Genomic DNA, 23,385 nt, shown 5'->3' with positions numbered 1-23,385 from the left:
CCAGCTGGGAACAGCATTCCGTAAGGAGGAGGAGCAGCTTCCTCACTGGGGTAGGAAGAAGCAGAAGATGGGGCATGCCGATTTCTGGTTGAATAATCACACTGCTGCAACCACCACCAGCGGCTGGCAGGGCACGTCTACGCTGCGACCGCAGCAGCAACGTCTCAGCCGCACGAGCAGGGGTGGCTTGACTCTGTCCCCAGGGTGCCAGGCGGGGCTAGCCTGGGCAGCGGCGGTTCACTGCTACCCTTACTGCCATCACACCTCCCGACTGCAGTGGAGACATATCCTGAGATCAGGGACCAATGGCATCACCTGGGCAGTGACCTTGAGGCCCAGAGAGCTAATTGGGGGAGGGACAGCTTAGTGGTTTGAGCATTGGCCTGCTAAACCCAGGGTTGTGAGTTCAATCCTTGAGGGGGCCATTTAGGGAACTGGGGTAAAAATCTGTCTGGGGATTGGTCCTGCTTTGAGCAGGGGGTTGGACTAGATGACCTCCTGAGGTCCCTTCCAACCCTGATCTTCTAGGATTAAGGCTCCACCCTGAGCACCGATAGCACGTGGTTTGCTGGGCTGTCAAGAAGTCAAGCACATCGCTACTCCCGTGCTTAGAGTGAAATAGGTGCCAAAGCACGGCCAGCATGCCGAGCCCCGGGCAGGCCCGAGTCCCGAACGAAGAGTTACCTGCAGTTCTGATTGCACTTGACTTTGCTGCTGCTCAACGACAGGCTCCTCCAAGCTTTTATGGCTCCAGTCTCGCGTCAGCTGGGCCTTGACTGAGTTTTCCTTCAGATCTTCCCGGAGCACTCGGTTCAGGCTGCCGGTGCGAGGCGCGTTGGCTGCACCAGGCTGTTTGGCGGCCAGGCCCTTCGGCCCTTCCCTGAGGCGATCCTGGAGCTGGTCGGAGCTCAGCTCTCTGGCATCGGCCGTGTCGTGGTAGGACACCCTGCCGTCGAGACTCTGCGACCGCTTCCTCTCCTCTGGGGAGATCCGGCTTCTCCTGGTGGCTCGGCCCCTCTGCTGAACCTTCCCATCGAACTTCGTGATCAGGGAATCCACCGAGGACAGCGGCTTCGTGTCGATGTCACTTTGGTCAGCTGGCTGCCGAGGCCCGGAGGACTCTGGGTCTGGCGATGGCTGCTTGCCTACAAACCTTCGTCCAGTAGCTGCACGGGATTCCTGGCCGGGGTCAGTCCTTTTCCTGCCTGCAATGTCCAGTGTGCTGCTGCTCTTGGCACTGGCTGGAGCCTGGGATCCGTACGTGCCCCCACTCTGCATGCTGAGAGGGCTTGGGCCATAGCCCTCCTCTGAATTGGGGCTTAACAGAGAGCTGTGAGATTGAGTCCTCCTCAGCTCCTCCCCAAAAGGCCTCTGGGGAGGCAGCTGTCTGGAGCTGTCCTGAGGGGACGAGGAGCCATCCCTGCGGTAGGAATGAGCTGCCTCAGCTCTGACAGGCCTCCTCTCCCTCGGGTAGTGCTGGGAGCCCAGCTCCTCATCAGAGGTGCTGTACTGAGAGTTATACTGGGAACGTCTGGCCACGTACCGGCTTTCTGGCAGCTCAGAATCAGAGCTGATGGAGCCCGGGCCTTCCCTGAGGGAGTTAGGGGGCAGCTGCTCAGGCCACTGGCTGGGAGCGGGGTTCCCGTATTTACTCTCGCTTCTGATCTGCACCCCGAAGGAGTCCTCTCCTTTCGCCCCGCTGTTCAGGACCACAAAGGGCTGCCCGTCGATGCCCTGGACCCTCACCGCGACCCCGTAGGAGCCTGCCTTGGAGTGCTTGGGCCTGATCTTCTGGGGCTTCTTCATTTCCTTCAGGTCATCTATGAATCGGATCTGAACCCCGTAGTCCACGGGGTTTGGCTTCTCGGCCATAGCTCCATTCACATGCCGCTCCATCCCCAGGGGTTAAAAGCACTCCAGCCTCCTGCAGGGGAAAGAGGAAAAACACTCTCATGCCACTGGCCCAGCTGGGGTTAGGTAAGGAACCAGGAGCAACTGCTGGCAAGGCTGCGCTTGAGGAAACTGGGCTTATAGATTTCAAGGCCAGAAGGGACCGTTGTGATCATCCAATCGGCCCTCCTGGATCACACAGGCCAGATCTGTTAGAGGAACATCCAATCTGGATTTAAAAATTGCCCACGATGGAGAATCCACCATGACCCTTAGTAAATTGTTCCAATGGTTACTCTCACTGTTAAACTCAGCCAGGAAGTAAGGTGTGTGGGTTTTTGTCTAGCATCAGATTCCAGCTATTGGCTCGTGTTCGACCTTTCTCTGCTAGATTGAAGAGCCCACTATTAAATATTTTTTCCCCATGTAGGTACTTGTAGGCTGTGGTGGGGCGCCTGCCTCACACTGGGCTCTAAGGGGTTAATAGAGCCCTAGGGAGGCTGCATAGGTGGCAGCCAATCAGAGAAGGGCCGAGGGGGAGCAGCCAAGTAGGGCCATATAAAAAGGGAGCTGCAGGGCAGAGGAGGGGAGTTCTCTGCTAGGAGCCCAGGGAGGAAGGACTGTGTCCCTGGGAGGGCTGAGACAACTGCCAGCACTCTGGACAGAGCAGTGCCGCTAGCAGGGACCGGGGGAGCGAGAGACAGCTCCTGGCTGGCTGCTGGGGTTTGCAGGCTGAAGCCCTGAGACAAGGGCAAAGAGGATACTGGGGCCATGAGGAAGTGGCCAATTAGCTGCAGTAGCAACTAAAGGAAGTGGCTTAACAGCGGACTGCAGGTCCCCCGGAAGAGGGGAGCACAGCGTGTGGCACAGCCAGAGGGCTGCGTCGTTGAAGAGGACGCCGCGGTCCTTGGAGAGGCCTGGGTCCTAGAGCAGGAGTCCTAGCTCAGCACTCTCTTCAGGTGGAGTCTTGCTGCCAATTCCCAAGATAGCCAGGAGGCACCACAGTGGTGACTGAACCCCATTACATAGGCTAATCAAGTCACCCCTAAACTTCCTCTGTTAAACTAAAGAGCTCAACCACTATAAAGGCATGTGATTAACTTCATGAAAGCAGAGCATAACCCACCAGAGCAATCAGGCTCTCTCTTAATCCTATTCAAATCTGGAATGCTTTGTCGATACAGAGTTTATTTACACTGGAGATAAGGAGCAGCGTTCAAGAGATTAAAGTTTGGCAGGCCTAGTACGTGTCTCCGTTTATTACTGAAAAACACGTACAAGGGGAAGGCGCCCTGGGCAGGGCCCTTTAAAAGCAGGACCATAGAAATGCAAGGTGCTCAAAGCAGAGAGTGATCCATCACCAGATCAGGGCCTAAGCAAATCCCTGAAGGAAGCAGGGCTCCACAAATCGGTCTTCCCCCATGCTGACATCCTTCTAGGATTGGGGCCTATGTGACTTGCCAAGGACGCAGCAAATCAGCAACAGAGTCATGAATAGAACCCAGGAGTCTCAACTCCCTCTCTCTCTCTCTCCAACAGACACCCCTTAAAGAAATAAAATTAACACACATTTCTCAAGTGCAAGATTTTGTTGTTGTTTCCAATATCTCGGGGAGAGGGAGGGGGAATTTTACTGCAGAACCTTAGACAACACTGAAGATTCCTTTTTACTTGTCCCACTAGCAATGCGAGGATTAGCCAGGCTGGAGATTAATAGCTTTCTGAAGTTTGTACGCAGCATTTTTCCTTCAAAATCTCCCCCACTCCCCAGAAGCAGACAAACATGCAATTGTTAAAATGTTATGAGACACTAAACCAAAAAAGCATATGACAAACAAAAAGCCGCACGCTAGCACCGCTGAACCGAGCTGCATTTCTAGGACAGAGCAGTTTCACACACAATGAAAGCCTGTTATCCTAACACGGAGTACATGCCATCTTTCTGGTCACCAGCATTCCAGATGCAACCCATCCTATTCTCCTTCTCCGATCAAAATCCTGATCTGCCGCACAGCTCAAGCGCCTACAGTCTCGGGCTCCTATTAAAAAATACACAGCATCAGCAAATACAACATGCACATGCTCACATGGGAAAGTAGAGGAGAAAAGCAGGATACGATCTTAGAGAAATTGTGCATGTGTTGAAAACTCTGAAGACCAGACTACCCTCTTCTGGCTTGCTTGCCTAAGAAACACAAGCAGAGTGCTGCATACTCACTGCAATTGAAGGTTAGCACCTCTGTTGGGTACGAAAGCAGAAGCCCGACATCCACAAGAGAGCTGAATAAGAACGCCACTGCACCCGGTGTCCGATCTAGGCTAGCGTCCCTGGCACTTCGGTAGCCGTAAGACTCCCATTTGGTGGGAACAGATATTAGCAGTGACATATTGAGCACAAAAGTGATGTAACACTCCTCAGTCCCAGAGGCAGCCTGCCTGAAGAGAGTCTTTTGCTCCCCATTGGATGCAGGGAGCCTCACTGCATCAATTCCCTTTGCAATATGTTAGATGAGCAATTACCATAAGCTACATGGACTGCTTCACCGTAGGCACGGGCAGGCGGCCGGCAGCACATAATGGGAATGACAGCCTGCCTGAATTCCCTCCAGCATGTAACTGACTGGCAGTCAGGGCGTCTGTAGGCGTGTTTGATTTGCCTCCACTCCAGCTGTCTGATAGCCAAGCAAGTTACCTGCTTGAGCTCTCCAAGGCTTCTTCTACCCATGATCTGCAGAGCAGCTTGGAGACTGCCCTTCCAGCTGGAGGAAAAGCAGGATTCTGCTCTCGGGTACCTCGATACCAAGTTGCTGCCCCAGTTTAAGAGGGGAGGGGAGATCTAGACGCCTGCCTCACTGCCTTTGAGCAGTCTTGCCGTTTGAACCTGGCTGATGCTGCGGACCGGCCCCGCTGTTTCACCTGGTATTCGTCCCAAAGCCATAGAGGCGTGCAGCCGGATGGACAGAGTTGATACTGGGGACTACGAACAGTTCACAAAAGCTCTGCTGCTTACATTTGAATCGACACCTGAGGCTTATAGGAAAAGTCTTCAGGGTGTGCCAAAGACCCCAAGTGTGACCCTATATGGAAGCCACCACCCTGATGGGAGACTCTCCATGTCCTCGAGAAGCAGTAGCTAAGTCTACTACTAGCACTGTCCACGCAGGGTGACTTCGGTCGGGCTTAGCTGGATTTTTCACACCCCTGAGTGACACAGCTAAGTTGATGTACATTTTCTAGTCTAGTGTTAACCAGCCCTAAGTCATCAGAGTGACCAGTGATTTTAGGCAAGCCCTTAGAGGACAGGTGCTCTGTACTGTAACAATCTGGGCCCCTTTTAAGATGTTTCCAATTGGGATCCTCATCTCTTCCCCCCCCCCCCCCCCACACACACAAATTGTTAAAAGCAACCAGGGTAGGTTGTATTAGCTGTTGTGGTGGAACATAGGGAGTGGGGGGGGGGGAATCTCAGGCAGTGAGGCCCTAAAGCCACCTTACCCCTCTGTATACAGGTTTACACAGGATCACTTCACAAGCAGTGTCGCTTATACATTTGGTACAAGGGTAGAGAGACTGCAGCAGCCTGTACAGCACCAAGCACAATGGGGTCCTGTTTCATTTCCAGGGCACTGCAACAGCATTTCACCGCTCGCTAGGATGCCTTGGGAGCCAGGCACTTGAAAGCCATCTCTTGTGCTTCTGAGTCCTTAACTCCAGAGGGCTCTGATTCAGGATAGGGGCTGCTACCACAATAATTATGGCACTTCAGAGATTACATTTCTGAGAGGTAAATATGGCCAAGGACAACCTGAAAGTTCTTATCTGGCCCTCATGACCATAGTATCTGAGCACCTCAAAGTCAGTAGTGTATTTATCCTCACTACCCCGCCCCCCGGCAGGTAGGGCAGTGCCATTATCCCCAGTGTACAGATGGGGAATTGAGGTACAAAGAGGCTAAGTGACTTGACCAAGGTCACCCAGTCTATGGTGGAGCAGGGACTTGAACCCAGATCTCCCAAGTGCTAGGAAAGAGCCCTAACTGCTGACCATCCTTCCTCAGTGCTATGGAAGCAATGGATTAGCAAAACGATCTAATACAGGCGTCTTTAACTAATACGGACAATGAGGGATTTTTCCAAAAGGCCCATGGCATGTAGCACAGTTTGCATAACATAAAAATCCCCGTCTTCCCCAGGAAGCAGTGTCAGATCCCTACTTGCAACGCCTGCATTCAGGCAGCCTCCCTGTAGGGCAGCACTGAGTTGGTTTCTTTAAGCAGCACACGACCTCTCTCCTGGTTTTCCTGCAGGTCTGCGGCAGGGACACTCTGGACAGAAGTGAGCCTGCCGATTACTGTGTGACTGTTTGGGGGAAGGGAGGAGGTTTTCTAGTGCTTTGAAGTCAGGAAGGATTTCCACTCTAATGCAAAGTCCTGCCACCTTCCAGCCACAACGGTGGCTAGATTTTTCTGTAAATAAGTTGCCTCAAGACCACAGCTCAGGAGACGAGTCAGCCAATAGGCACTGGCTGTTCAGCAACCAGGGTAGCAACCTTCAGTTATCCTAATTAGTGCGTGATGGAGATCCAGAAAGGAGACTTTTTAAATCACAACTGGTTTGTGTTTCCAGCCCAGCTATTTTTGAGAATCCGCTTTCTCACCTCTCCCCCAGATTATGGATAGCTATCATCTGGCCCCCATCCCCGTTTGATTTTTGAAAGGATTCCCAGGCCCTCTGCTTGCTTATGAGCCTTTCAAACTGGCTGGCGTATGAAATACAGACCGGTGCGGCGCCAGGGTTTTTGGCACCCTACGCAGGGGTCCTTCCGCGCTGCCAGTCGGCGGCGGCAGTTTCTGCGGCGGGGGGGTGTGGTGTGTGTGTGTGTGTCCTTCCACGCTCCCGGTCTTTGGGGCACTTCGGCGGCGGGTCCCGGAGCAAGTGAAGGACCCGCCACAGAATTGCTGCTGAAGGACCCCCCACTGCCAAATTGCCACCCCCCCAAATCCTGGTGCCCTAGGCAACCGCCTAAGTCACCTAAATGGAAGCGCCCGCCCTGAATACAGAGCCTTTGAAGAGGCATGAGTTTGGACCTCACAGCATCTCCTCCCCACCGGAGGCAGAGCGAAGCAGAGTTATTCTTGTAGCCCCTAGGAGCCTCAGTCACAGTGGGCCAGGACCCAGGAGCTGTGCAAACTGAACAAATTAGTCCTTGCCCCAAAGAGGTCACAATCTAATCCCGGCTGCCACCGACTCTTTGTGGTCTTGGGCAAGTCATTTTGCCTTGGGCCTCGGTTTGATCTGTAAAATGGGATTGCAACTTTCTTCCTTCCACCAGTTTGCACTGTGAATTCTTCGGGACAGGAACTCCCGCACCCCATCTATGCGGCACCTGGCACAATGGGACCCTGATTATTGCAATCTGGACCTCTAGGTGCTTGTGTGATGTAGGCAGCCTCATAACCCAAAAAGGTATTTTCAGCCAGGAATTGTCCAGACTCTTTGGTGGCAAGACTAATCAGCTGGCATCAATGGGCAACACTAAAGAAAAAGTATGTTGGAAGAGATTCAGCTAGCGAGGCACCATTAAAAGCAAATCAGCAGATCGCTTATTTAAAACTGCTAGCAAGATGTGCAGTGACACAGGTAAAGAGATGCATTTGGTCTTATTTCAGCACCCGTAGCACATGCAGTTAAGTGGTTGCTCTCAGAAACAGCGGGATTATTGAAGAAGAGATTTAAATAGAGCTACAATAAACCTTTTCAGATCTGTCTCTTACCATCCCCATCCAGCACTAAACCAGCCCTCATGGCACGAGTCAGTTTTCAGAACGCATATGAAGACACAGGGAGCACAGGTAAATTATTTATTTTAAAGGCTGCAAAGAAGCCATTTGCTCTCAGTTTATTAAGCTTGCAAGGCAGCCTGAGAATTGCTATTTCCACCACCACCCACTGCAGAGAGCTGATAAAAAGGGATCCAATTCTGTGAAGTGCCCAGCACTCGGCTTGACCGGGCCCATGGCTGACCTTTGAATTCTCCATGTGCAAAAATCAGTTGGGGGGAGAGGGAAAGGAGGAAAGAGGGAGGGAGATAGACAAACAAAAACCACCCACACACAGGGATCAATTTCCTCCTCCCTCTCTACCTCGAGGGGGAAAGACCCTAGCGCTGTAAGTGGAGGATTCTGGCTACTCTCAGCTGAGGTTCAGCGAGCCTGACGGGGGGGTCACTTATCCAGCTTTCCCTACAAGAGTGCAAGCCCCTGGAAGAGTCATGAGCCTGCTACAAATTCCTACACAGAGGCTTCATGCTAGCAGGTCACGGTACCACAACAGAGCAAGCACTACTAGCGAGGCACTGGCAGACTCTCCCCAGACACAGATCCCAGGAGCAGAAATTTGGGTTGATACAGAGCACTGCACAAATCCATCAGGAATAAACCAGGGGGACAGAGAGAGAGAGAGAGAGAGAACAGACACTTTATCCTAGTGTCCAAAACTGAGACCAGAAGCAACAGACATATCTTCAGTCTGATGGGGAGACTTCAGGAGGAAAAATTGGGCATAGCCCTATTGGAAGGAGGAAGATAATAGAATGATTTCGGTTATACAGTAACCTGCCAGTTGATCATCACTGCTCCAAATAGGCACAAAAGGTAAAAGCCTAAAACCATGTTGCAAAACCTTATTCCTGAGCAACTGCTTGTGTTATTAATCCACCTCTGCCAGATTCTAAAAGGTCTCATTTTTAGTGTAATGGAGGTCATGGCAATTTAGTATTTGAGCAGATTCTGGAAGAGGAGACCAGTGGTTTCCACTACATCCCCGTAGCCGTCACTCAGGTTAGAGAGCGAGAGAAAGACATGAGGCTCAGGGACCAGGAGCAAGAGCAGATATGCTTACTCCCCCACCCCAGCTCCGGCCCCAGAAACTTCTGGGTGACCTTGGGCAAAGTCACGGCCCCGTTCTGTGCCTCAGTTCCCCCCCCTCCCCCAATCTGTAAATGGTGGTACGGATACTGACCTCCATTGTAAAGCGCTTGAAAGCTAGGGATGAAGAGAGCTGGGGGATTATTAAAGTTATGAAAAAAGGAAAATGCCAAACACTGCCCCTTTTTAATCTAGTGCTGTTCATGTCCTTTGTATTTCAGTATCACCCAGGTCACACCAGGGCCCACTGTGCTGGGTCCAAGTGCTTTATGAAGATGGGCACTACTCCTTGTACCTCTCATCACTTATTGTTTAACACAGAGGGACAGATTCTTCCCTGAGGTGTGAGCAGTTCCCAGTGAAGTCGCCTGCAGCTGTGCACATACATCAAAGAGGTAAAATTTGCTTCACATAAGGTGACACAGCAAGTCGGGGACAGAACCCAGGAGTCCCTGCACTAACCCCGACACCATGGTTCCCAGTCCAGATCTGGACTGGAAGTGGAGGGTAGTATCCCTTTAAATAGTTTGAGAGCCCTCCAGTGGGTGCTCACTGTGTGCTATATTTTAGAAGATGCAGAAGCCAGTCGGAGCAGGAGCATGCGAGTAGCTAGGTCGGAAATATTTGTGTATGTTCAGTAAGCACAGTTATTTGGGGCCAGTCATACCCATGTGTGTTCTGCAGCTTCTAACACAGAACACAATGGGCACCAATAGTAGGCTCACAGCTATTTTAAAAGGATACACACTACAGGAGCCCAGCAGTCCCAATTCACAGCCTCCACTAGCTAACATTAGGACTGTATGGGTGGAGGTGAAGACTTGAGGAAATCTTTCTGCCAATCACAGTACCAGTCTCAGCGTTTGGTTCATCCTCTGAGTGGAAATTCAGAATTAAGGTTTACAATCCACCCTTAGAATCATAGAATATCAGGGTTGGAATGGACCTCAGGAGGTCATCTAGTCCACCCCCCTGCTCAAAGCAGGACCAATCCCCAACTAAATCATCCCAGCCAGGGCTTTTTTTAAGCCTGACCTTAAAAACCTCTAAGGAAGGAGATTTCACCACCTCCCTAGGTAACCCATTCCAGTGCTTCACAACCCTACTAGTGAAAAAGTTTTTCCTAATATCCAACCTAAACCTCCCCCACTGCAACTTGAGACATTACTCCTTGTTCTGTCATCTGATACCACTGAGAACAGTCTAGATCCATCCTCTTTGGAACCTCCTTTCAACTATCTGAAAGCAGCTATCAAATCCCACCTCATTCTTTTCTTCTGCAGACTAAATAATCCCAGTTCCCTCAGCCTCTCCTCATAACTCATGTGTTCAGCCCCCTAATCATTTTTGTTGCCCTCCGATGGACTCTTTCCAATTTTTCCACATCCTTCTTGTAGTGTGGGGCCCAAAACTGGACACAGTACTCCAGATGAGGCCTCACCAGTGTTGAATAGAGGGGAATGATCACGTCCCTCGATCTGCTGGCAATGCTCCTACTAATACAGCCCAATATGCCATTAGCCTTCTTGGCAACAAGGGCCAACTGTTGACTCATATCCAGCTTCTCGTCCACTGTGACCCCTAGGACCTTTTCTGCAGAACTGCTGCCTAGCCACTCAGTCCTAGTCTGTAGCAGTGCATGGGATTCTTCCATCCTAAATGCAGGACTCTGCACTTGTCCTTGTTGACCCTCATCAGATTTCTTTTAGTCCAATCCTCCAATTTGTCCATATCTAATTTGTCCTTAAATAGGTCCATATTGTGCGGGAGGGGGGGGGGTGAGAGGGGGGGGGGAAAGAGGAGAGGAGAGGAGCGGGGAAGCGAAATGTACCTGGGCAGGGAGAGAGAAGACAGGAAATAATCCCCAGTCTATACTCTCATAAATGTGGTAACTCCATAGTTACACCTGTTTCACACTGAATCTAGCCTGAGGTCTTTAGCATGACACGTACCAGACACTGACCATTACCAGACAACTAGCCTTCTGCAACCTACAGAGAGTGTCAAGATGCTGGATCCCCCTACACTCCGTGTCCTGAGCTTGTTATCCACACAGTCTGTAGAGCATTGAGATAATGAGATTGATTTGATCCAGGGGAGTTTATCCCTAGCATCTGTAAATATACCCAGATCACAAGCAGATCGCAAATACCCTTAATCAATCCTATTATTTTAATATTTCCAGGCTAGACGATGCAGAGCATCAACAAGACGCAGAAGTATCTTCCTCTCTGAATGCATGGGAGGAAAGACCCTGTAAAGCAGAGGGACACTAACCACCTAGTGAGAGACAGCTCTGTGATTGGATGGTGCAGGAGGAAAGACAGGATCAAGGATTCAGAACAGCTGTTTCAAGACTCTCCGACCACGTAGTAACTAGAAGAAGGAACAAAATCTGGCAAAAGCAATTGATAGAAGAGAGAAGCAACAGGCGCCTGGCTGGTCACAGCACGTCAGAAGTGGTGGGTGGATTTTGTAACAGGAAGAGAACAGATGCTGCAGCGCATCAAGGGGGAACGGAGACAGTGAAGTCAGGTCAGAGATAGCCTTGCTTGTAGCTGCCATCCCTAGCCTCAAGAGTCAGTCAGACAGAGCACGCACGATGTGCCGCTGCACGAAGGAAACACCAACTGGTACGGGAGAGGGAGAAGTTGAGATGCATCAGCTGTGCTTACCTAGAACAGCCACTGTAAAAAGTACCTGCGGTAAGTCTGACAGAGGCAGGGGGAGAAGAGAGAACAAACAATGTAAGAGACAGTACCCAGGAAGCAGAAAGGCAATAAAGTTGGAGGATACCAGATTCCAGTAGGGTTACCATATTTAAAAAATAAAAAAAAAAAGAGGACACTCCATGGGGCCCTGGCCCCGCCCCTTCCCCACCCCAACTCCGCCCCTTCCCCAAAGTCCCCACCCTAACTCCACCCCCTCCCGAGTGCCCCGCATTCCCACTCCTCCCTCCCAGCCACACGAAAGGGGCTGCCCAAGCACTACCGGCTTCACGGTTTGCTGGGCAACCCCCAGACCCCGTGCCCCCGGCCGGCGCTTCCCCAGTGCAGCTGAAGCCCAGGAGGGGAAGCGCCCAGCCGGGGGTGCAGGTCTGGAGGCTGCCCAGCAAACCGTGAAGCCGGTAGCACTCGGGCTTTGGGCAGCCCCCGTGCCTCCGGACCCTGTGCCCCCAGCCAGGCACTTCCCCTCCCGGGCTCCAGCTGCTGTGCTCCTCCCCTGACTCTTCAGCTCTGTTTAAGAGCCAAGCTGCCCAAGCGCTACCGGCTTCGGGCAGCCCCTGTGCCTCTGGACCCTGCGCCCCCGGAGCCCGGGAGGGGAAGGGCCCGGCTGGCGGTATTTTTCCCAGACATGTTCGGCTTTTTGGCAATTCCCCCTGGACGGGGGTTTGATTACCAAAAAGCCGGACATGTCCGGGAAAAACCAGACGTATGGTAACCCTAATTCCAGGAACTAGGGCCAGGGGAAGCAGAGGTAACCTCACTATTACAGCGTGCAAAAACACTGATCAAGCAAAACACACAGCTGGAATGTTAACACTGCCTCACAACCCCAGAACTCCCTAGCTTGCACCTTGCAACTCCCGTATGTTTGTTGCATACAACCACGTTTAGACAGAGGCAGGGACTAGAGACTTACGTAGGTTGTAAGCTTTTGGGGGCAGGGGCTTTCTTTGTACAGCGCCTAGCACAGTGGGGTCCTGATCCATGACTGGGGCGCCTCGGTGCTACCGGAATAGAGTTAGCGTAGGAGTATGCTGCATCTGAATCACACCCTGTCCTAGGTGGACGTGAGAGGAGGTGGGTGAGTCATGGTAAATGTTTAATCTCTCAGGAATTCTTACAGTCCAGCTCAGCTGATAAAGGGGCTTGAGAAACAGCCTATCTGGACTCCGCTCCCACACGAAAAGGGGAAGAGCAGTCCTGAGAGAAACCCAGCCCCAACGCTGTCCCAAAGAAGGGATTGGAGTGCGTACAAGACAGCACGCATCAAGACAGAGGGGGGGAGGAGAAGAGCACTTTGCTCACCCAGCCATAGCCAAGCTAGACCTTTATGACACAATTGCATCTTAACTCTGCCCTGCAATAGTCTCTCCACTGTTTGCTGGATTAGCACAAGTGTTGATTAATTCTGCAAGGAGGCTAGAACTTCAGACTCCAATCTCTCAGGGTACAGCAGCTGGGAGGGGCTATTCCCAGCTTGGGCAGACATACACACACACACACACACACACACACACACACACACACACACACACACGCTCTACATGGCCTAGGGCACTAAAAATAGCAGCGTGGCGGGAGCTGCACAGGTGGTGGCTCGGGCTAGCTGCCAGAGTGCTATCCTGCCCAGCCCCCTGGGTAAGTATTCAGGCGGCTGGCCCGAGCCAGTGGCCACACGGCTATGTCTAGTGAGACGAGCTAACACGCGTACGCCCACCTGAGCTGGGAACCACACCTGTCCGCTGCTGTATAGCCATACCTCCAGCTGGAAGCCCTTGAAGGACCTGAAGGACCAAAGCCTGTGCCAGATTTCATGCAAGCCATTTCAGTGGTATATCGCAGGGATTAATTTGGCCCACAGAGTTAAGATAAGGGACAACACAGGAAAGGCAACCGTAGACTGCTAATGGGTCTACACTCGCGTACACACGCACCCCAACACCAACTTGGGGCTGTTGAATCACTGTTTTACTGATGGAAAGAGGCCAACTTCCGCTCCTGGAGATAGCAACACAATAGTACCACAATAATACTACAACCTTTGTTAACAGGTTAACCCAAAAAGGGTGTTTTTCATTCTCTTTCTGCCAGTTGCAAAACAAGTGGAGAGCTGCAATATAAATCCTCTTCATTCAAAAAGGAAATCTAAAGTCTGAACATCTGCAAGATGTGGGAAAATGCACCTAGATGATCACACAGCTCAATGTTTGTCATTTAGACCCTATGGCTACTGAAGAAGTAGCTGTATCACATACAGGTAGGGCCCTACCAAATTCACAGTGTGAAAAAGGCATCAGGGACTGTGAAATCTGGCCTTCTCCGTGAAAGCTGGCTATTGTAGAGGTGTCCTGCTATTGCTGCCCTTACTTCTGCGCTGCCTTCAGAGCTGGGCGGCCTGAGAGCGGCGGCTGCTGGCCAGGCACCCAGCCCAAAAGGCAGTGCCGCTGCCAGCAGTAGCACAGAAGGAAGGGTGGCATGGTGTGATATTGGTGCTGGGTTCCTAGCCAGCAGTTACCACTCTTGAGCTACCCAGTTCTGAAGGCAGTGCAGCAGTAATGGTGTCTATTACCGTGATATCCACACACACACACACCTCTACCTCTTTTGATCAGGACCCCCATGGTTAAAACACCCTGAAATTCAAGATTTTTCAAATGCTATGACTGTGAAATTTACCAAAAATGGACCATGAATTTGGCAGGGCTCTACATATGGGAAATGTTGTTTAAGACAAGTCTCAAGTCTTGGAATAGTCTAAGGAATTGGCCAGATAGACCACACCCAGAGTGACACGGAGTTATGCCCTCCTATTTGAACTAGCACAATGGAAAGAAATGGTTACTATTTCCTCCTGTTACCTTCCACAATGTTTTAAGCCATTTCCAGTGTGGGCCCACAAGAATTGCAATCCATTTGCAATTTGCCAGCATATCTACCGGCACAGATTGAGCGTGGTGTCAGAAAAGTAGCCACCCTTCATTCCAAAGGTATGAGTGATCTTAGGGCCACACACAAAAAATGGCATCACATACTGCATGAAAATGTTCAAGGTGGAACACACTGTAGAATCAGGACCCATGGTGACTAGATCTTGTGGCCATTCCTTGAAGTTTGTGCTGGCCAGGCAGTCAGAAATATGAGACAGTTTAAAAAAAAAAAAGTACTCCAAGTGAGTCAGCACCATTTCCGTCACACAGGATTTGCCTGCAGGTGCTGCAGACAGAATGGAATCTCAGGTATACAACCCACTTCGCAGCCATTGCACAACTTTCGGCAGTGAAAGGTAAATAATGATTAAAAGGCAAGAGATGTATTCCACAGGAATACAAATATGTCCGTTTTCCTTCTTGGCAATAGAGAACGTTTTCTCATTGCCTCTAAAACGATAGATTTAATAAAGCATGGGTCACTCTCTCTTCTCTTTGCTGAGAAAGAAACTATAGCCCGTTTTGGAAGAAACTAGGGCTACAGTGCCTTGTAATTCACATTCAATGGCTATAGAGGGGACTAGAGAAATTCTACTTAGCCGTTTCCTCCTGCTGCACCCACTAATTGTCCCAAGATTAGAAGACAGATTGCACCCACAGGCCTGGGAGTCAGGATTCTTGGGTTCGAGCGCCATCAATTCGCTGGGTGGCCTTGGGAAAGTCATAGAATATCAGGGTTGGAAGGGACCTCAGGAGGTCATCTAGTCCAACCCCCTGCTCAAAGCAGGACCAACCTCAACTAAATCATCCCAGCCAGGGCTTTGTGAAGCCTGACCTTAAAAACCTTTAAGTCTCTTCCTCTCTGCGTCTCTGGGTAGGTTATTCGGCAATAAAACACCTGCGTCTGGCCCATATCAGCTGACTTGGGCTCGGGCTGTAGGGCTATAAAATTGCAGTGTAGACCTTGGGGCTTGGACTGAAGCCCAAGTGTCTACACTGTCATTGTACAACCCAGGCCAAAGTCAGCTGATAGGGGCCAGGCACAGGTGTTTCATTGCAGTGTAAACATACCCTCTAGTTCACCCTCACCCCCGATCTGAGAACGAGGATAACAATGCATTTGAGATCCACAGGTGAGACTAGATGCAAAGGAATCGCAAAATGTGCCTACGCATTTAACAACGCAGCTCTTTCATCCCACAAGCAAGGAAGAAAAAAAAAGAGTCCATAGTTAATGATCAACCACCAAGATAATGGAAAACAGTTTCCCCATACCTCTAGTTTCACTCCATATTCCCTACACACTGTCCAACAAGCCAGTGTAATGCATTTTAATACTTTTACTGTCACTTAATAAATCAGAAGCATCATTGATGCCACAATAGACAGGACCAATTCCTACCATTCCAGCAAATGCAGGAGCCGATATATAAGCAGTTATACAACAGTTTTCGCAGTCCAGAAAACATTCTTCTACAGTTGCAGTCCCTCTCCTATACAGAAGCCAAGCTAAGATGTTTTTGCTGCAAACGGTTTTATTTATGCCTATGCATAAGTTATTAAGCAGGCGGAAAAAAGCCTCTGTTATTATGTTAAAGGGAAAAAAAAAGTTAAGAAGCTTATTGAAATGCTAACCCTTACAAGAGGGGGCAGGGACATAAAACCTCTACCATAATAGGTACACTCTTTACACGGAAAAAAAAAGTTTCCAATGAAGCATGGGTCACAGTTACGCCAGTATTTTAGAGTGACTTTTCAAAAGGATTAAGTGACTTTGAGAAGTCAGTGGGATGTGTGCGGTTTCACTTAGGGCTCGTCTACACAGGAAAATTTTACCAGTAGAATCCACTATGCGAACACACCTATTCCTGAAGAGTGGCTTTCCCACCACCAGTTTAGGTTCGAATCCCTTCCCAAATGATAAACTGACAGGAGACCTTCTTATTCCAGAATAAGAGTTATACCAGTATCATTTATTAAGCAATCCCTAATAGGAATTGGAAAAGTCCCCCCCACCCAAGCAAAGAGTGACTAAGACACTGACAAATTACATATCAATTGTAAAAAGGAGGTGCTAAGAAGCTACCACCATTTTAGATTATGGGTTAAATTTTCAAAAGGACCTAGGTGATTTAGGAGCCTACAGGTATGTCTACATTACAACTGTTACAGTGGCAGCTATACCACCGTAGCGTAGACACTCCCTACACCATTGGAAGGCGTTTTTCCTGTCAGTGCGGTTAATCCTCCTCCTCTCTAAAAGGCGGAAGCTAGGTCAACAGAAGAATTCTTCTGTTGACCTTGACGCAGCTACACCAGGTGTTAGATCAACCTAACTACAACGCTCAGGTCACAATTTTTCACAGCCCTGAGTGACGTAACTAGGTCGATCTAACTTTTAAGCATAGACCAGGTCTAAGCCCCACCGACTTTCAGTGACACTTCAGAGCCCCAAGACCTACCTACCATTTTGAGAGGGGGTGGATTTACTACAGATAGGATATGTCTATACTGCAGAAGCACTAAGTCACTTTTTTAAAATGGGACTCCGGTGCTTTTGAACATTTTACCCTATGACAGGGTGGGTTGGGAGATTTTTTTTTTGTTATTTAAATCATACGGTTTTTATTTTTAAAAATAAACCCGTTTAAAATGAAATCTGAATTGAATACAAAATGTATTAAGGCCTAAACTTGTTATAATCTTTTAAAATATGTAAATTAAAAAGATAAATATGCTGTTTTGTCTCTAAGTTACAGTAACCATCCAAACGCAGCTTGACCCAAATCACGAGAAAAAGTTCATTTAGTAACTATCATTCACTATTTTCTAACACACTAACACGTACAAGAATCTGAAAATATTAAGCTATATTATTGCTTATATAAGTCTATTTATAGCATACTCTCCTAAATAGCACAAAGTTGTACCCAAATCTAGTGTAAAGATACTCTGCAGTAGTAAATCAACATATTTTAATGGTTATATCAACCAATATTCTTTAGAAAATAACTGAAGTACAAATAGAAAAGCGGATTAAAGTTTGACTTAAATCAAGGCTTTCCAACGTGAAATCAATCCACACTGCCTTATACTAGCTGGATTTTAAGAAACCCCATTCAGTAGTTCCCATTTGTTCTTTTTTACCTATTTTCTGCATTTCATTCAACCTGGCTAGTGAAGATTGATCCCAAAATATGGAAATAGATTGGTCACTTGCCTGCTGGAGTATCTGAATTGCAAGACAGAGAAAATGCAGGGGGGTTTAAAACCCAAACATGCTTTCCTTATTGATTTAGAGCCTGATCCTGCAGAGACTTGTGCATAAAGATAACCATATACATGAGAACAGTCCTGGTTTGGGCCCCTGTTCAGCAAAAGCTTTGAAGTTGGTAGGAGTCCAATGTCTTTAAGAGCTTTGCTCAAACAGGGCCTGGAGCCATTAGTTAATACTCCAAATAGTCTCTCTTCAGATACTTCCTGCCTAGGTATGCACAGTTAGAAAGACTAATTCCAACAACCTAGATACATGTGAGATGCCAGATTTTAGAAATAAATATTTAACTTAATAGCAAAATAAAACAAACAGTTACACGAATTGCATCATGTCAAAATTCCCCACAGATTTCTGTTCGTGTTAACCTTCCATTTGTCAGTTTCAAAACAAATTGTGCTTTTGAAAACAGTTATTCAGATTCACACAGACCCACCAGTAAATATTTAATGGCGGACATAAATACTGGAGTAAGGAACTGCTCCTCAGAGCGTGTAATGAATCTGCACCTGGCTGTTTTTCCCAGTACAGTGCCAAGGTATTTTAGAATACTAATGTGCATGTCGCTAGTTCGGTGTTTGGGGATTTGGCCTTTCTGAAAGTTAACCCCTTAGTTTGAGAACGAATGCAAAAAAAGAGTGAGGGAAAGTAGGCAAACCTAGAATAAGCTTTAAAAGGATATCAGGTAGTTCAATCCCCTCCCCCCCCCAAAAAAATGCTTTTCTATAATGCACTTTTTTATTATTTCAAGCACTTTTGTTTGGAGTTAGAAAGTCGCCCGAAGAGCCCGCAACCCAAAACGAACACAACAGCGTTTGTGCTAATGCAGTGGTTTTCAACCTCTGGTCCACAGACTACATCTCCATTTGAAATTTTTTAGGGGTCCACAAATGAAAAAAAGGTTAAAAACCATTGTGCTAGTGCAGGAGTAGGAGAGACTGAAGCTAACACCTGTCCTGTATCATTATTATTCAGACTAAAACATGACGAAAAGCAAAACCAGATCAGCTGTTTTTCTAATAACACCTTATTAAATTCTTCCAGTTAGTAGTCTAAGGACTTTAAGAATCACATATGGTATGTGTGGGGGATTTTTGCATTTTTAAAAAAACCTGTAGGAATATCCAAGGAAGACAGATAGATCATGGGTACTATTTACAGAAGCGCTTAAGTGATTTAGGAGCTCAGAGCCCCATTGACTTTCAACAACATGTTAGGGGCCCAAGTCACTTAAGCAGTTCTGAGAATTTCAACCTATACCAGTAACATGACACATACCTTGACAGCATCTTGAATGTTTTACTTGTATATTGTTTGCCTGTTTGCATATTGAGGGTCATGGTGAGCAGTACTGTAATCCATGAAAAACCCTACTGATGTTAATAGGCTACTCAACACATGAGACTGGCCATACTGAGTCAGACCAATGGTCCATCTAGCCCAGCATCCTCTCTTCCAACAGTGGCCAATGCCACGTGCTTCAGAGGAAGTGAACAGAACAGAGCAATTATAAAGTGATCCATCCCTTGGTATCTCAGTCCCTACATCTGGCCATCAGAGGCTTAGGGATACCCAGAGCATAGGGTTGCATCTTTGACCATCTTGGCTAATAGCAAAATTCATTGAGGATGGGTCCATCGATGGCTAATAATTTTTTAAACCCAGTTATAATTTTGGCCTTCACAACATCCCCTGGCAACGAGTTCCACAGGTTGACCATGCATTGGGTGAAGTACTTCCTTTTGTTTGTTATGCAGCCTATTAATTTCATTGTGTGACCCCCGGTTCTTGAGTTATGTGAAGTGTTAGTTACCCCTTTCTTATTCACTTTCTCCACACTATTCATGATTTTAATAGACTTGTATCATATCTTTCCCCAATTCTATATAACTTTTTTGAGATGGGGTGACCAGAACCACACATAGTATTCAAGGTATGGGCATACCGTGGCATTATGAGATTTTCGGTTTTATTGTCCATCCCTTTCCTAATGGTTCCCAACATTCTGCTAGCCTTTTTGACTGCTGATGCACATTGAGCGGATGTTTTCAGAGAACTATCCGCAATGACTCCAAGATCTTTTTCTTGAGTGGCAACAGCTAATGTATAGCTGAGATTATGTTTTCCAGTGTGCATTACTTTGCAATTATCATCAAGCAAAGATTTCAGCACCGGGTCGTTGGGTTATAAGCCTTTTGGCATAATGACTCAGAACCCTATTCGCCAATGCCCTGCACTTCTTAGTCATTCACACCACAGCAAAATACACATATAAATACTACCCTTTACAGCCTTTTTATATTCACTTGGCAATGTACAGGGCAGTAGAGACTGAATCTCTCCCTCTTCTTATGTGTGTACAGCTCCTAGCACCCAAAATGTGCTACCACAATAGGAAGCAACTACATTGCAGTATATTAAGATTAAGTGTAAAGTGACCAATACACAGACCAGTTAGTTTTTTTCCAAAAAAACAAAAAGACTTGAGGCCCACGAGAGATCCCGCAAGTAACTCTTTGCCCCATAATTATCATGTGTTCTCCTAAGTGAGATAAGGAATTGTCAACCGGAATAGCCACACAAGCCACCCTTTAATCTACCAGAACTCTTTAAACAAAAACAGAGCCTATTCAAAACCAGACCGACTGGTTGGATGGGGGAGTGGGGGGGGAGAATGAAGGAAAAGAAATCCCCACAACCAACCTGTTAATGTATTCTAAAACAAAGGTTGCTACAGTAGGCAAGAGACAAAGAGTTATTATTGAAGACAGATACCGAGGGCCAATTTAAAAGCATTATGTAAAAAGGGAACAAGCGAAGGGAGATGCCAGCTCTCTCTGCCTCTGTCTGTCTCTCTGCCTCCCCAGCCAGGAAATAATATTGTGGTATTGGATTATGACAATTCCTAGCTCTTGTATAGCTCTTGTTGTTAGTAGATCTCAAAAGCACTTTACAAAGGAGATCAGCAACATTATCCCCACTTTACAGAAAGGAATATGGAGGCACAGGAAGTGACTTGCCCAAGGTCACCCAACAAACCAGTGACAGAGCCAGGAATCAAACCCATGTCTCCTGAGTGCCAGTGCAATGAACTACCCACTAAGCCACACCGCCTCCCATGATGCATTACATAATCCTACACTCAGCCTCTAGATACCAGCAAATGGGATAGGAGACTAGGGAGTATGATGGTAAAACTTCAGAGTCCCAACAGAGATCAGAACCCCACTGCGCTAGGTGCAGTGCCGCTCTACAGTTAGAGATACTCCGCTCCCCCAAGGAGTTCACAATCAAGACAGTTCTGAGAATTTCAACCTATACCAGTAACATGACACATACCTTGACAGCATCTTGAATGTTTTACTTGTATATTGTTTGCCTGTCTTGATTGTGAACTCCTTGGGGGAGCGGAGTGTCTCTAAGTGTAGAGCTGCACTGCACCTAGCGCAGTGGGGTTCCGATCTCTGTTGGGACTTTGAAGTTTTACCATCATAAAACAATAATACTAACATTTAAAATGATTTCTCTTTAAAAGAAAAACATAATACTGTTTGCCTGTTTGCATATTGAGGGTCACGGTGAGCAGCACTGTAATCCATGAAAAACCCTACTGAGGTCAATGGGTTACTCAACACATTATCCCTAGGAGGCTCCTATGCACAAGACTAAGCAACTTGCCCAGCATCACATAGGAAGTCAGTGGCAGAGCATGAGCTAAACCCAAATGTCTCAAGTCCTACCCACTACCTTCGTCACTAAGCCATCCATCCCCTCTGCACTTTCCCAACAACTCATGCCATCAGCCTGGGTTTGTGGCAGTAACAAAACCCTTGACAGGAGCGCTGCTTTATTACACAAGCAAGAGCATGGCATTCCTAATTATTGTATATAAACAGATACCATGCTGAAGGGTGCAGTCTAATTAGACAGAACAGGAGTACATGATGGAATATTTCATCCTTGAGCACAGTTTCCATCCTTGAGGACAGTTTCTTAACTGAAGGCCCTTGACAGAAATAGAACACAAATTAAAAGCGTACAAGATTTTAAGCCTAAGCCATCTATAGATCATACACTTGGGAGCTGATCAAGTATCAGGGGGTAGCCGTGTTAGTCTGTATCTACAAAAACAACAAGGAGTCTGGTGGCACCTTAAAGACTAACAGATTTATTTGGGCATAAGCTTTCGTGAGTAAAAACCTCACTTCTTCGGATGCATAGGATCCGAAGAAGTGAGGTTTTTACTCACGAAAGCTTATGCCCAAATAAATCTGTTAGTCTTTAAGGTGCCACCAGACTCCTTGTTGTTTTTGGGAGCTGATCGCAATTCCACAGAAACAGTCATTCTGCAAAGACACCTATCTGTTTTGTTTTGTGAATGGATTGTATTTTTAAAGTGCCCTGTCAGGACACCTTTTTACACAGCTACAAAATAAATGCCACAAGATGTGGCATCAGAACAATACAGGCATGGCAATGATTGCTGAACCTAATGTATTAACACAATGGGAAGGAATTGTCTTAAGAAAAAAGCCTCAAGCCTATAAAGATTAAAAGAATCACAGCATAGTCGTCACATGTAACCAGCTGCTGAGTGTAAAAAATAAAATCTAGGGCTCATATTTTTCTTCTGATTAAAAAAAAAAAAAAAAAAACCAACACACTACTGGTAAAAATACCATCCTTCAGCATGAATGTTAAAGGAGGGCAGGACAGTGTGAGAAGCTGCACATTACATTTTGAAGATACTGCATTACAGAAATTCTGCAACAGGAGGGGAAACCCAAGTTATAGCGCTTTAAGAGTGTCAGTTTGCCTTCATATCAAAATTCACAAAATTTGCTGGGTCCAAGACACTTTTTCAAATCAAGGCTTCCCTGAAGACATTTGTCCCCTCCTTCACCGCAATGTGAGGCCTCACCAGGAGTCTTCACATAAAACAAGATAATGACGATCATGTCCAGTTAGGATTATCCCAGCACTTAGTACAGTCAAGGATTTGGGTTTGGTTTCTGGAGGGCGGGGGGAGAAGAAAAGATGAAGCAGAAAGATGAAACCAGACAACTCCAACCTATTCACTTGTCATGCAGTTACACACAGCTTCTACGTCTAGGCCAGTGCCACTTGGCTCTTAGAGGGAAACTCACCTTGTGAGAACTGAGCGACTAAACACTTAAACATTTACAATACAATAACTAGTGCAAAAAGTTCATTGTAATTAATTACAGAGTTGGCAATCACCCTCCACTAGAGCAGCTAAAACAGAAGTTCTCATTTGCTTCACATGGCAACTGACAAATACAGAATTCTTCTGTTTAGTGAAGTATATCAGGCTAAGACATTACAGGATTGTTTACACAACAGTTTTCACAAAGCCTAATCTTGATCCTTCATCTTCAGTGAAGACAGTTTGTTTGGATGTGAAGTATTTCCATCACACACACACCATAAGAGACTGGTGAGGGGCGCTCAGAAACAGCAGCATTGTTCTGAATGCATGGGAACCAGAGAGTGAAACTGAGTAGTGAGTTTCAATGTTTGCTCTAGTTTCGATCAGCTTGGGGAGGGGAGGACAGGGAGGTAGCATAAACATTACAAACTGCACGTTCAGTAAGAACCCTTTGGATTTTAATCATTGCAGGT

The 23,385-nt window shown here is 47.5% G+C and overlaps 1 protein-coding gene across 3 annotated transcripts in view; it reads right to left on the bottom strand.

Moving 5' to 3' along the window:
* The window catches only part of CGN (cingulin), a 65,267-nt gene that overhangs the window by 40,108 nt on the left and 1,774 nt on the right, over positions 1–23,385 (bottom strand). For 2 of the 3 annotated variants that reach the window (XM_008170385.4, XM_065574459.1), the window contains exon 2: positions 685–1,924. In XM_008170385.4, the coding sequence (XP_008168607.2) occupies positions 685–1,896 (1,212 nt within the window). In that variant the 5' untranslated portion in view covers positions 1,897–1,924. Of the gene's footprint in view, positions 1–684; positions 1,925–3,825; positions 3,930–23,385 lie in introns of all 3 variants that reach the window. The other variant, XM_065574458.1, reaches the window with a different exon arrangement.

Source organism: Chrysemys picta, chromosome 20 (genome assembly GCF_011386835.1).
Source record: "Chrysemys picta bellii isolate R12L10 chromosome 20, ASM1138683v2, whole genome shotgun sequence".
NCBI classification, from domain to species: domain Eukaryota; kingdom Metazoa; phylum Chordata; order Testudines; family Emydidae; genus Chrysemys; species Chrysemys picta.
This window is presented reverse-complemented; position numbering and strand designations above follow the sequence as displayed.